We start from the raw sequence: 14457 nt of genomic DNA on the forward strand, positions 1-14457 counted from the left end.
CAGAAAAAACACACGTAGGAACAAGAAACATAAAACAATGATACCTTGAAGTGATCTGAGCTTATGCCTCCAAAAAAAATAAATAAATAAGCTTCACAAGATGGATGACTGCTCGATTAGAAATTATTCACCACTGATCAGGCCGAGTTCAGGGGAGAGAGTAATTGTTGGATTGCCCAGTTCATTTATCTCCCAGGCTCTCTGGAAACAGCAGCTTCTAAGCCCAACTCTCTTGCTGTCTCGGGCATGTCCGGGGGCATCAACACTCAGGAAGGTCAGTTAGCTCATCAGGACCCCCAGGAAGCGGACTTACCTGCGCCTGCAACAGGAGCCACTATGCTGAATGAAGACACTCTAAAACAGCCCATTGTCTGACAAAACAGCTGTGGCTCTCACCAAAAATATTTATTGGAAATGTCCCACGCCTTCAAAAGCCCAAAGTACACAAATCGAAAGAGATGCTCTTGGCAATGAGTCTCAAAAGGGGAGCAAGTCCAAGGTGCTGGGCTCTCCCCAGTCTGCCACTTGCAAATCACCATGCATATGTCAGCATAATTAATCAATTCATCATGCAATAGATCCAAACACTACTAAGTTGTCTGAAGTCACCAAGTTTTTTTAAGAAACCAACTTGTTGTTCCCTATGACTTTGAAACACATTTAGCCACAATCAGATCTTTCCCTCGTTTTTATCAAGAGTTTTGTTACGTACAAATTGCCCAGTGCTCTGGATTGCCTCGTTCAAGCACACTGTGGCTGGTTCCATCACCACTTCCATGTTTGTGACACGTGGGATGTTTTACCCTCTGAAAGATCCTTTCATACGTGCAGCCCTGATCTCTAGAAACACGTCTCCCCCTGATCTAAACGGACATTAATTGCCTTTGTGCAGACGTATCTGCGCCTCTCGGGCTTACAGCAGAACTGGCAAATCTGATCTCCGACAAGTTGGCTGAACCCAATCAGGACAGATCAGCTGCTGCCCGAGGTGCCACGGGCTGTAACTGGAGGATCCTTACGGAGTTATCACTCACCAGAGAGACAGGGAACTGTAATTCTGTCAACACCCATCCAAAACTGTATGTTCAAAGCAGCTGTGGCCTCCCCCCACCCCCGGGAAAGATCAAGCCTGTCCAATAAATACCTGAGATAATTGATAAGAGGAAATTAGAAGAATGCTGCTGATACAGTAATTGTGAGCAATTTTTTTTTAAGGGACCTTCAGAAGCAGAACATTGGGCGTGAAGTGTAAGCTGCTGTCAAGGATAGAAGGGGGTCACAAGGAGGAGACAGATGGGAAGTCTCCACAATTCAGCTCCCACTTATCACTGAGTGACTTGGTTCCTATTTGCCTCGCTTGCTAAACAGGCAAGTGTCCAACAGTCTACGCCTCAGAGGAGAGCTCTCCTGGCCAACCCGGCTGCCACCCCTTGACAAGGCCTTGATCGCAAGCTAGAGCGACAGCAGGAACGGAGGCATTACTGTCAGGCTGTGGGCACTGTGCTAGTCCCTGAAGACCCCTGTGGTTTTCTTAGAGACGCAAGAAGAGGAAATATCAGAAAAACAAACTTTGTTCTTACTGTATCGCTTTGGTCCATCTTCCAAACAAAATGAAAGGGTTAATGTGGCATCATCTTCAAAAAACTCGGTGGCAAATGCGTCCCACCAGAGGTTGTCGCTATCCTGCAAAGAGACAGATCATTTATTTAACAGGCGAGAGTGGAAAATAGCTCCGAGAGAGAAAAAAAAAAAGAAAGAAAACCCAGTCACTGCTAGCATATGTGCGTGGGTGTTCTAGAAAGAGGGTGGGTGGGTGTATGGTCACTCTTCAAATTAATTGCCTCGAATGGGGACCGAATTCCAATTTAACAAACAAGTTAATGCAAAACGAATGAAAATTAATTTTGCAGGACATATTTGGGAAGATTTAATAAATTTACTCTGGAACACAATGATAGTTTTTAACAAAAAGGTTAGTATTTAATGTAAAATACATTCAACATTTTCTCTCTTTCTCTTGGCTCTTTTAGGAGTCCAACTTTACAAACAAAACCCACAAGATTACAACTAGTTTAAGGAGAGTAAATTTTTAAAACATAATTTATTCAGAAAGGGGTGTGTGTGTGGCTTACAGAGCTAACCTATGCAAATATTCCTGTAAGAGATCCAGGTGTGGCTGCTCCAAGGATATATGTATATAACTAGATGCGTTTCTGCACAAGCTACCATCACATGCATATGGATTGCTCTTGAGGACTGTTTTTAAAATTATAGGCAATCACTAGTTTGTTATTCAAACAATTATTAAAAATGAAGCAGTTCAACAGAATGCAAACCATCCACATGAATTCTGTTTGTTTGTCTTGGGTTGAGTGTTTCCCTTGCTCATCCAGAAAACACTCTGAACTTGGCCCGGTTTAAGGTAGTGAAAATCACTGCTACTCTCCAAGGGCGGTGGGGGGGCTCTGGTAACAGGAATTAGGAAGGTTACGCCGAGCGTCATGTTTAAAAGGGGGCCTCAGGCTCTGGATAGTGGCTGATTTACCCCCAAAATTCTTAAGCACATTCTTTTTCGAGAAGATTGTTGGCCGGTGCCAGACCTCAGGCCTGAGATATTTCGCAGCTGCCTGTCAGAGGGGGGTGGGGGGGCAGGAGGGGGCCTGCTGCTCCCCACGCAATAGCCCCACTGCTGCGGCCCTGGCCCAGACATCACAGGCCTCTCTCCTTCCCATTAAGTTGTTCTGCTTATGACAACATTAAGTTGTTGTCACTGGCAGGCTGCGGGAACAAGCCTGCAGACCTGGTGAGAATAATTAAGGGGCCACTGAAGATTGATGCTGTCTTCTTTCCAGAAAAAAAGAAAGTCAGACAAATGAATTTTTTGGGTCTCTTTTTCTCTGGCCTCCTCCCAATCACCACACCAAAAGCCAACACTTTTCTTAGCAAAAACACAGTAAATATAAAACCACTCAAGGGCAGTTCATGGAGCCACGTACAAACTACCCCCTTTTCTCCTTCTGAAAACAAGTATTAATTGAGCACTTACTATGTGCAGGCCCTCAGAATACACACCTGCCTGAGAGATCAGTCCTTAGTCTCAAAGGGCTCAAAACCCACTAGCAGGAGACCACCAAGCGAGCCCGTAACACACAGCCTCACTCCATACCTGAGACCGTGGCACAAGGCCTGGGTGCCATGGAAGCTGTCAGAGCTTCTAGAAAAATCAGTGGCCTTAGAAGGGGAAGAAGCAGCTGTGGAAAGAAACCCTATTTGGCAACCTGGATGCTTTGATTTATTTTATTTCAAATTGCTACACAGATGGATAAAGAATAATAGTTAACATTTATTGAGTGCTTACCACATGCCAAGCACTATTCTAAGTACTTTATGTGCATTTTCCCACTTACTTGTCACTACCTCCCTATTACTTGTGTGTGTGGTTTTTTCCTCTCTAGTATAACTATAATATCATTTTCTTGTGAGTAGGGGTTCTATTTTGCTCACTGCTCTACCTCCCAGGCCCCCAAATGGAGTCGAGCCCACAGTATCACTCAATAAAAGTTGTTTACTGTATGAACAGCGCTGCTCAACTTATTAGCCCTGCTTTACAGCTGCAAGAGCCAAAGTTTAGGTGTAAGTGTCAGCTGCCCAGTACACTCAGCCAAGAACTGGTGGCGCTGGGATTTCAGCTCGGACTTGAACATCCGAGACCTGCCCCAGCTTCTTGGCCTGACTTATTTCTCTGGCAGTCTTTGGGGAGGCAGGAGTTAGGGTTCACCTAGGAGGGAGGGAGAGCTGAAAGGGGCTCTTTTGTCTCAGGTGGGTTTTTCCTTCCAGCTCCCTGCTTTACTGCGCTGCCCCGTGGCCAGGACTCACACCCAGGACGCCCGGCACTGCCCGGTACAGCAGGTGGTCCTACCTTCCTGGTGGAATTCACTCCTCTGGGCAACACTCAGGCCTCGCATGATCCCAGCTACATGAACTTGGACAATTTATTTCACTCCCTGAGCCTGTTTCCTTTCTGGGAAGCTGAAGGTAATAATAAGAGTAACAACAGCAACAGTCATAATTGTTTTGCAGAGTAGATATAACAACAATAACAACAACACCTTGCCGGGTAAATGTGAGCATTAACTAAGTGAGCGGGTGTAAGTTGCCCAGCAGGGAGCCAGAACACACTGAAGATCAACCACATGCCCCCTCCCGCCTCTTGCCACCTCCTCCACCATCTCAGCCCTTGCTGAGGGCTGAGGCATCTCACATTCTGAAGAACTGCCTCGAAGGGACTTGATAAAACCGTCTGTGCATAACCAAGCACGTTTCCCTATCACGTCAACTGTTTGTAACCCATTTGCGGGCCACAATACCTATCTACAACACGGTGAAAGCTCCGAATGGAAACCCTTCAGCTCTCTGTGGCCCTGCTGGTTGCTCAAAGGCCCAGTAACAAGTGGAGTGTCACCTCCACTTTCCTGTAGTCTAAGTCTGGTTTCTAGCATTTCTGCTAGAAAATGGAGCCGGGAAAGGTGAAAACCCACAGAGAACCCAGGCTGGTGTGAAGCTGCTGAGAGTAAAGAATGGAGTCAGGCGAAAAGGGCGAGAATTGCCCAGGAGCAGCCAGGCGGGTCCCTCGGCACCCAGGCGGGGGAGTGTCTGTCGCGTGGGCAGCCGCTGAGACAGGCTGGATGATCCAGAAGGGGAGAAGCCGTTGGATTCAGACTAACTGCAATGGGTCGTGAGCTGAGTTCACGTCTCAGAAAATGTCAAGATACGGTTGGCAGAAGGTCGCTTCAGATAACTATACACACACAAAAATCAACAGGCCTTGGTCACAGATCTTGCAAGAACATTCCAAACATAAACGTGTAATATGTAAGTTCACAGCGCCAGACACATTATGGGTATATTAAAAAATATTTGAGGCTAGCAGAACGAATAAATGAAAAAACAAACAAACAAAGAAAAAACAAATGAGTGAGTGAATAAAATTCCTCATTGTCCTACCACAAAACCAACTCGAGAAAGTTGCTCTACAAAGTTTTCGAGGGATCTTGATTGTTGGCTCTACTTTTCTCTTGGCTGATATCCTTTAACTGTCATAAAATTTGAATGATATATTTTTAAATAATAATTGTCAACTTCCCCCTAACACACACACATATAAAGCTTCTGCACTGGTCCTCAGTTACGAGGACAAGTGTTCACGTAGGAGGGGGAGTAAAAGAAGCGGTGCTTTAAGAAAACATCGCAGGCGCCGCGTGCGGCTCGGTGGGAGTATAGTCCCCTAAGCCTTCGGGGTATTTTTCTTGTTCTTTTCAGTGAAACGTGGATTAAGTTTACTGATCTTAACTTAAGTAAATGAGGTTTTACTTTATTAATTTTTAAATATCGAGAACAGGGGATAATATGATGAAGACCCATTAGATGAAATTCACAATCATTAAAACATATTATTTTGCTTTTTAGAAAAATTAAAAATTTTAAATAAAAATAAATGTCTTGGGTCCCCATATCCTGCTCTATTTTTTTTCCTCTCCCCCAGGACTCCATAAACAGCTGTCCCATGAAAATCACATGGCCCTTCCTAGCCCATCTCTAGTATTTATGAACATGTATGTACACAACCCCGCTCATTGACAGTCTTATTTCATGTTTCATTTCAATTGTGTTCCCTTCTTTAAACTTGCTTTTTTTTCATTCCACGCTGTCTTTTGGAGACCTATGCATTTTATATATTGGGGCCTCTTTTTTTTATAAGCTACACTGTAGTGCACTAAATGAATGGAATATGGTTTATTTCAGCATTGTGCTACTAATGATCTCTAGACAGTTTCAAATTCTTTGAGATTACAGAAAATGCTGCGACAAGTACTTTGTAGTGTTCCCTTGTGTATAGGTATGTGTGAGAATTTTTGCCAGGGGAAGTGCCTGGGTACAGGGTTTGCACTTGCCTATATCTGGCTCTTCCAAGAGGATGTCCCTGTGCTTCCAGATTGAAGATTTCTGATCTGACTGATGCATGGATAGAAATGAAAGAAAGAATATTTCTAAATGATGTATTTCTAAGTGGGATCTAATAGCAGGATCAACATAGTTACAAAGCAGAGTCCAGTTCTGCCAGGAGCATCTAGAAGTCCAAAGAAGATGCAATAAGAAAATAATAATAGTATTAATAGAAGGTGGTCTACCCTTCTCATAAAGGCAGAGTGCATTTCATGGGCTTCATTAAGCAAAAGGGGGAATATTTCTTGACACTGGCACAAGAAAAAAAGCATAGGTTCTTCATGATCCTCTCCAATGGCTTATGAGAGGGAATAACTGAACCCCAAATGCCCCAAATGCCCTAAACTGTGGGAGGAGGTGGGAAGTGGGGAGGAACCCAGCTCTCTGCATCCGGCCACAAGGCTCCCGACGGAGGCCCTGCCTTTCCCAAGCACACGGGTCCTTCCCATCCTTGCCGTTGTTTATGATCTGAACAGTGCATGATTAATGTTCAGTGAATATTAAAGGGAAAAGTGAATTCTTTTCCCAATGCTGGGAAGTAACAATAGCACAGAGCAGCCCCCAGGTAAATGAAGATGAAATTAACGCAGCCTGCGCACAGACGGGGCGTGGCGCCGACCATTCCTGTCTGTGTTAATTAGGTAAAAAGACCGCGGAAGCCCCTCCACTCTAAAGAGTCCCCTGGATGCATCGCTGCGATTGAAACCCCCGGTCCTTTTGTCCCATCTCACAGGTGAGCCCCAGTGCCACTGGCAGCCAAACCATCTATCAGGAGGAGAGACGCACCCGGGTCAAATGGTGGGAGAGAGTCGAGTCTTAATTATATTTAAAAATCCACCAAAGCATTTTGCATCCACCCCGGATTCTCTCCTGTCCCCATCTCTCTGTCTCTCTCCACCAAAAACAGGATCCTGGTGCCAGGCTGCCCCCGGCATCTTTAACTTAAGCACTGACAGGTTATATGGGATTTTTGCCAGAGTAATTATTTTTCAATTCGACAATAATGAGAAATTACCATGGCAACCGCTTGTCACGTGGCGCCCATACACCCCCGCCAAAGAATGAACCACACATCAAGCATCTATTCCTTGGAAAATGTGGGTTTGTGGTTTTTTTTAAAAAAATAAACTTAAACAGGTCAAAGTGGAAAGAGCGTGTGAAGAGGTCTCACACCAAGAGGGTGGGAGGGCTCTGAGTTTCTTCATTTGCTTGCGGTTCTGGAACATAACGTATCTCGTCTCATGGCCCACCTCCTTGCACCGCTCACACGCACACATGGATCGCACTCTGTGAATTCGGATCTGGCCACTGCGGTCACCCCCTTTGCACACACCAGCTAACTTCTCTCAGAAGACACCAAGGACGGAGCGAAGGCACCTCCAGGACTCGGGCAGAAGCCCACTTGGCCACGTTGGCGTCCCTACGTCTCTGCCTGTCACACCCGTATTATGAGACAGGAGACAATGAAAAGCCCAAACCTCATGCCTCCCCTTTTCATGCAGGTCGCCTCCACCGGAGGGAGTGCAGGTCGTTTATTTTCCTTAACCACAAAAAGTCTTTTTGCTTCTTTCATCTCTTCTCCAAACATGGGAGTCTCTTATCAAACCATATTTATTCGGAATGGGCGACACTTCATAACAATCAACAGTTGCATAGCACTTACTCTGTGCCAGCCACCAACCTGAACTTGAATTAATATAAATCCCTTGAAACCTTACAACAACCCGATGGGGTAAGTTCTATCATTTACCCCATTTTACAGATGAGAAAACTGAGGCCCAGAGAAGTTAAATATTTGCTTAAGATGACATAGTTGTCAAGTTGCAGAGAATTCAAAAACAGGGACCCTGTCTCGAGTTTGAGCTCTTATCACCACTCTAAACTACGTTTCTTTATCCAAAACAATGTCCCCCAAATACTTATTGTCTTCTTAGGTGTTTTAACATCCAGTCAATGCTAAGCACACTGAATATTTGGGGTAGCCTCTCCCGAGGGGACAGTCCAAAGCAAGGCTTTCCACCCCATCTATGGAAGTCTACATCCAGACACAGAAATAAAAGTAACAAGTAGTAAGGGAAGATCATTTGGTCTCACCAGCTGGCAATTGCACGAGCAGGCAATGGACACAGGGAGAGAACTTTAAATCCCACTTTTTATTTAGTGTTATGGGTGTGTGTGTTTTTAAATCTCATTCCCAGGGATTGTATTTTTCCTCTCTCATTCTCAACTATGATTTTTATTCTTGGCTAAATTGCATTTTATTTAACAGGAAACGTTAGTTATCATTTTAACAGAGGAAGTCTAAAACAGCGTGCTACCAAGACAGTCCATGATGCGTCTATAGAGAAGGCCTCAGAGTTTCACTCGGAGCCGCCCTTTCCGAGAGCACCCTGCGCACCGCGCCCCAGCGCAGCGGTGCTGGGTGCTGCCCGGGAGAAGCGCGTCAGACAGAGAGAAAGACCAGACAGATGCGGCGTCCGGCAGATGCGGCTCCTCAGCAAACGGCACGTCAGTGCATTTTCCCCAAACACCTGGGAAATCCAGGTGTTTCCATCTCCAGCCCTGACCTGTTAAATCGGTAATTAATTGTGAGGATTCCTGAGAGAGATGTTATTGACAATAATCTACAAATAATGACTAAACTATACACATGTCTAAATGTCAAAATCTGAGCTGTTCGCCACTGGACTTCTCACAACTGTGATGAAAGAATAATTTTTTTAAAAGGTTGGGTTCCTCTAAGCTTTACGAGGGCAGGATCTACTCCCACGTGTCCTGTGTTTTTCATGTACAGCACCCAACACCTGGCAGGCACCAAACAAATAAGTAATTGAAGTAGTTGATTATCTGATTATTTAAATAACTTAATTTCTGAAATAAGTATTTATTTAATGAAAACTGGACTATCCTCAAAACCCTGAAGAAAAACAATGCTTTTGCTTTCCTAATGGCTGAATGCTTCCACTCTGTTACGTATTTAATGAGTAAATCAATGAACGTGCTAAGCTATGTGTTTCATAATAAATTATTTCCTAGTCCTCACAGTATCCCTATCAGGTCAGTACTTGATCGTTCCAAATTAAATGGGGAAACTGAGGCCCCCAGGAGGCCAAGAAAGGTACCCAAGGTCACCAATCGACCGAGTAAGAGACAATTTGGGGATATGATTTCTGAGTATTTTGATTCCTGAGCGTTTGTTTCTATCCTAAAGCTTCCCTGCGTAGTCTACGTCATTCTGGTATGAGCGAGAAAGAGTTTTCTTCTAATTAAATCTCATGTTAGATACTCCAACACAGAGACATGACTCTCACATATTAAAAATAATATACCAGGGAGCCGACGCAGACCCACTCGGAAAGTGATGTAGCAAGGCGCTACTCCTGAGGCGCAGGGCTCCTGGGTGACAGTTCCTGGCGGTGAGCGCCATGCCTCATATGACATCACGCCATCGAGGTGTGAGAGGTCCTGAGGCGCAGGGGAAGGCGACGAGGCAGCAGCTCATACATCTTGAGAAAAGCTCACCGTAAAGGCAGGCACTACTCTTCCCTTCCAACATAAACACAGCAGACGAGGGAACATTTCTGCAAAAGCCTGCAACAGGCGAAAGCTTGTTTCTGTGATCTGCCCAATTGCATCTGAGTCAAATGACAGGAATAATTCTTAGAGTCGCCACTAAAATCGGAGGACGGTGCCAGGGCTGAGAGAGGCAACAGGGAGCCAGTAGGAAAGAAAACCCAAGTTTTCCCGTCTTCCCACTTGAGAAGAGGAAAAAAGATTTTTGTTCACAAAGATAAACATAAGAACCCGATCTATTCTCAAAACTCCTAGGGAACATAATAGGGTTAACTGGACGATGGTTGAAGGCTTCCATTCTCTTTACTGTTTATACATCTGATTATATACTAGGGCACTGAGATTCTCTCGAATTGGCCAGTGACACCCAAGTCTCTATCACAGCGCCCAGCTTCTCCCTGGGACCCCAGAGCTGTGGCTCTGGCAGCCTCACCGACTTCCCCACTTGTTAACCAAAGAGGCATCTCAGGCTAAACACGGCCAAAGGCAAACCCACCCCCAATTCCACCCACCCCAAGCCTATTCTCTGCACTCTTTTCCATCTCAACAATGGAACTCCAGTTTCCCTGTCACTTAGACCATCTTTTTAGGACACATTCTTGACTACTCTATTTTTCTAACTCCACAGCTCCAAGGCATCAGCAGTTCTCAAGAACCTGCTTCATACACATAATGGAACCCACCCACCTTTCTCTCCCTTCAGCCCCACCCCTGGTGTGGGCCTCCAATAACTCCAGCCTGGACAACCACGACTGCTTCCCGGCCCTTTTCCTACAAGCACCCCTGGTCCCCTGTAACCTGTGCTCTGCAGGGACGCCTGCATGATCTTTTCACAACACCCACTAGATTGCAACACTCCCTGTTAACCCCCTCGCTGCGACTCCCCATTGCTGCTTTTCCCCTAGAGTGCACTGCATGGTCACCGCATGGTCACTGCATGGTCACTGCATGGTCACTGCACGGTCACTGCACAGTGGGGCTTGGTCTCCCCTTTGGCCTCAGTTCGCCTCACCCTCCGCACAGACCCTCCTTCTGCCCGGAGGCCACACTCTGCTCCACCACCTTCGCACTGGCTCTTCCCCCAGCCAGAGGATGCCTTGCTACTGCTCGGCATGCCTTTCCCTTCCTTATCATGCAAATCTCAGCTTTCCTGTCACTTCTGACCAGCCACCCACAGGAGCCAACGTGCGGTTGTGTCAGTCTATGTTCTTCCTCCGGGAAGCGCTTAGCACTGACTGTGTTTAATCAAGGTCTCCCTCCTCCTAGAAAACATAAGTTCACTGAGCCCACAGGGTCCTGCTTCCTGCTTTACTGGGCAAACGGGCACACAAGAGGTGCTTAATCAATGACTGCTGAATAAATGAGTATCCAAAAAATGTGTTAAATAAGAAAAAAGAAAAGTTAAATCCAGCAAGGAGGCTGCATTAATTTCTCTCTTGAACTTCCCATGGTAGCCAGTCCCAGATCCAGACTTGTCCCAGCCCTGTAGAGTCCCAAGAACTTACCAGAATCTTTATTTGCTTAAATTTTTAAAATAAACATATGCCATGAGTTAAAAACATTAAAAATATTTATGCCCTTTGACTCAGTAATTCTATTTCTGGGAATCCATCCAAAGGACATAATCCAAAAACATGTAAATGCTTTATAAGCAAAAATATTCATGATAGGAGCATTCACAACAACAACAAAAATTTTAAACCTGGGGACAATGTGCTTGCTGCCCTACAAGACAGGAATGATTCGAGAAACCATGATATGTCCACTAGAAAGAAAATAGAAATCTTTATAAGTGATGTGTAGCCATGATTTATAATAACACAAAGGCATCTTATAATGTAAAGCAAAGAAAACAGGATGGAGAAACAGCAGGACAGACGGAGGGTGAGACATGGACAGGGGCACGTGTGGGGGCTGAGTATGTGACGGAGGCGGCCTTGCGGGAGAGTGGGGTGGGAGGGACTATTCGGTAAGTAGTGTTAGGACAACTGGACTTTCAAATAGGAACAATAAATTTGATGCTACCTCACATAACCAAACACATATTCCAGATGGATTAAACTTTTAAATGAAGAAAAACAAAATTTTCAAACTGTTAGAAGAAAAGGTAGGAGAATATTTTGTATGACCTCAGAACAGGAAAATTTTTTTATAAACAACACGTTAAAAGGACAAATCATACGAAAAACAGTGAACCATTTGGATCCATCAAAATGGAAATATTTCGCTTGACAAAAGACACAGAGGATGCTGCCGCAGGAAGCTGACAAGCTGGGAGGGGAATAGTAACTAAAATACAGAACCAACTTTTACTAATCAAAAATCAATAAAAAATAAAAGAGCAAAGGATGTTCTTGTAACGTTTCCAGAAAATGGTCAATAAAGTTACGAAAAGATGTTCTATTTTGCTTGCAATCAATAACAGGCAAATTAAAACTAAGTCGTTGCACAGCCATGAACTTGCCAGAAAACCAAAAGACTGAGCAGCACCACCTATGTTGCTGGGAAGCTGGGGAAACGGAGCCTCACGCACCATGGCTGCTTCTCATCGCGGCCTGAAAGGCCAGAGCTCGAAGGGGGCAGATGCCAACACGCTTCCCCACTCGTGGCCGACCACTCTCCTGACATCCTTGCTGCCTGACCCATGCTTCCCTTCAGCCCCCCATTGCTCCCCCTGCGATGCATGACCTATTTCAGTTCTGAACATTACCAGGTAGCTACTACGATTATCTTCATTTTAAAGGTGAAAAAAATAATAATAAAGCTCAGAAAGGTTACTTCATTTTCTCAGTCTCACAGCTGGTCCATGTTGGAGTCAGAGTTGAAACCCATGTTATCTGGCTCTAGAGCTGACCCATTTAAACTACTATGGGGGGGGAGGGGTTGTGGGCAAATATTAGTAATACAAGGTCACATATAAGACTTCTGCATGAATGTTCATAGCTTCATTTTTCAGAAGAGGCAAGACATGGAAACAATCCAAGTGTCCATCAGCTGATGGATGGGTAACCAAAACACGTCCCCCTGTAACGGAATACTCCTGGCAATGGAAGGAACAAGGCACTGATAAATGCTATCACATGTGCCTCGCAAACGTTGCGCTAAGTGAAAAAAGCCAGACGCAAAATGCCATATTTTGTGTGAGTCTATACAAAATATGAAATACCCAGGATCTTGGCTCTACCACTTGCTAGCTGTGTGATCTCAGGCAAATTACTTAAACTCTGTGCTGTTTCATCATGTGTAAAATGGATATAATAGCAACCTACCTTTCACGGTGCAGATTAACTTAGACAATACATGGTCCACGGATTGTAACGGAGTAACATTCAGTAAAGGGCACTAAATTAAGTGGTGAGGGAAGGTGTCAAGGCCAGAGTTGCTATGGACATGAAGCAGCATCCACCAGTAACGCATCTTACAGTACAGCCCACACACCTGACAACCAGACGGCAGACAAGGTGCCAGACCAGCACTTCTCTGCTCTGTAACTGGGCGAGTTACTTGACCTCAGCTGCTTTCACTGTGAAATGGGAACAATAATAGAAGCTGCCTAGTAGTGCTGTTTTGAGGATGAAACGAATTGATATAAAGGGCTTAGCGCAGTGGCTGGGACACAGCAAACACTGGTTAATGCTTATCCATCACTATCGTTCTGGCCATCGATTTTAGAGGACATGAAAGATGCCCAGATGGAGTTCCCTGTTCTCAAAAAATGTATAAGCCAATTATCTGGTTGGTGCAGGCTCCGCTGTCTCCCTCAGGAGGTGGCAAGGCCCTAGAGGGTGGGATCGGCATTTTATTTTTCACTGTGTCCCTGTGCCCTGCGCGGTGCCAGCCTGGGAAAGAGGAGGGGGTACTGTCTACCAACGTGAGTGTCAGCACAGCCCCGCGGAGGCACAGCCTCTATTTCACACGCCACCATCGAATCCACAGTCTTACGTGGCTCAGCTAATTTGCACCTCAGCATCTCAGAAAGCGCTGCAGTCTCGATGAACAGCTCTCTTCTCACACAAACCTTAGCTATTCTGTTTGTTTGTTCATTTGTTTGTTTCTCTTAAAGTATATAGTTGACATTCATTTCCAGTGCACAACATAGTGGTTCAACATTTATATACCTTACCATGTGATGTCCACACTAAATCAGGTAACCGTCTGTCACCACTCAAAGCTATGATGTTGTGGACTATTTTCCTGCACACTACATCCCCGTGACGTATTCATTTGATCACTGAAAGGGTGTCCCTCTTACTTCCTTCAGCCTTAGTGTCCACCCCCCTCCCCTCCCCTCCCCTCCGGCAACTGCCAGCTTGGCCCGATCTGTCTGGCCTTCCTGTCTCTCGGAAGCCTGCCACAGCCCGAGGGCAGTTTACTGCGGGTTTGGCTTTCCTATCAGAGCCCCTGGGCCCTCCCTGCCTCCCATCCCCTCCCGCCCCAGGCCAGCGGGGCCTCTGTTCCCAGGCCCCGTGAAGCTGCTTCCACTGCACCTCCTGGACTTTTACCCTCCATCAGTAGTCTTCACTGGGGGCAAATATTTCCACTGGGAAGCCAACACAAAGAGGTCTCCTTGCTTAAATACTTGAAGGTCTTCTATTTGTATATTAACTGTCAGTCTTGTCATGGGAATGTGTTCTAAAACAATCAACTGTCACCTCTGAGGGTCATCAAACCACAGCCCCACCCACCTAGTGACAACATACTACTTTCTTCTAAGACTATGATGCCTGCATGGTTCCTCTACCTGTAAAGCCTTTCCCCCAATATGTGGTCCAGAGAATTCTGGCTAGTCACACCTGCAGGAGCTTCCCTCTGCACCCCTCCCTGCCACCCCAACCCCTTCTCCCGCCACCTTTAGCAGCAGTAGCCCCTCCTCCTTAACTG

At 45.5% G+C, this 14457-nt stretch overlaps 1 protein-coding gene across 11 annotated transcripts in view; it reads right to left on the bottom strand.

Annotated features, from left to right (window-relative positions):
* The window catches only part of LDB2 (LIM domain binding 2), a 307232-nt gene that overhangs the window by 186262 nt on the left and 106513 nt on the right, over positions 1-14457 (bottom strand). For all 11 annotated transcript variants that reach the window (XM_081148004.1, XM_081148005.1, XM_081148000.1 and 8 more), the window contains exon 2: positions 1581-1683. In XM_081148004.1, the coding sequence (XP_081004130.1) occupies positions 1581-1683 (103 nt within the window). The remainder of the gene's footprint in view (positions 1-1580; positions 1684-14457) is intronic.

The sequence above is a fragment of the Miniopterus schreibersii genome (genome assembly GCF_964146895.1).
Source record: "Miniopterus schreibersii genome assembly, chromosome: 1".
NCBI classification, from domain to species: Eukaryota; Metazoa; Chordata; class Mammalia; order Chiroptera; family Miniopteridae; genus Miniopterus; species Miniopterus schreibersii.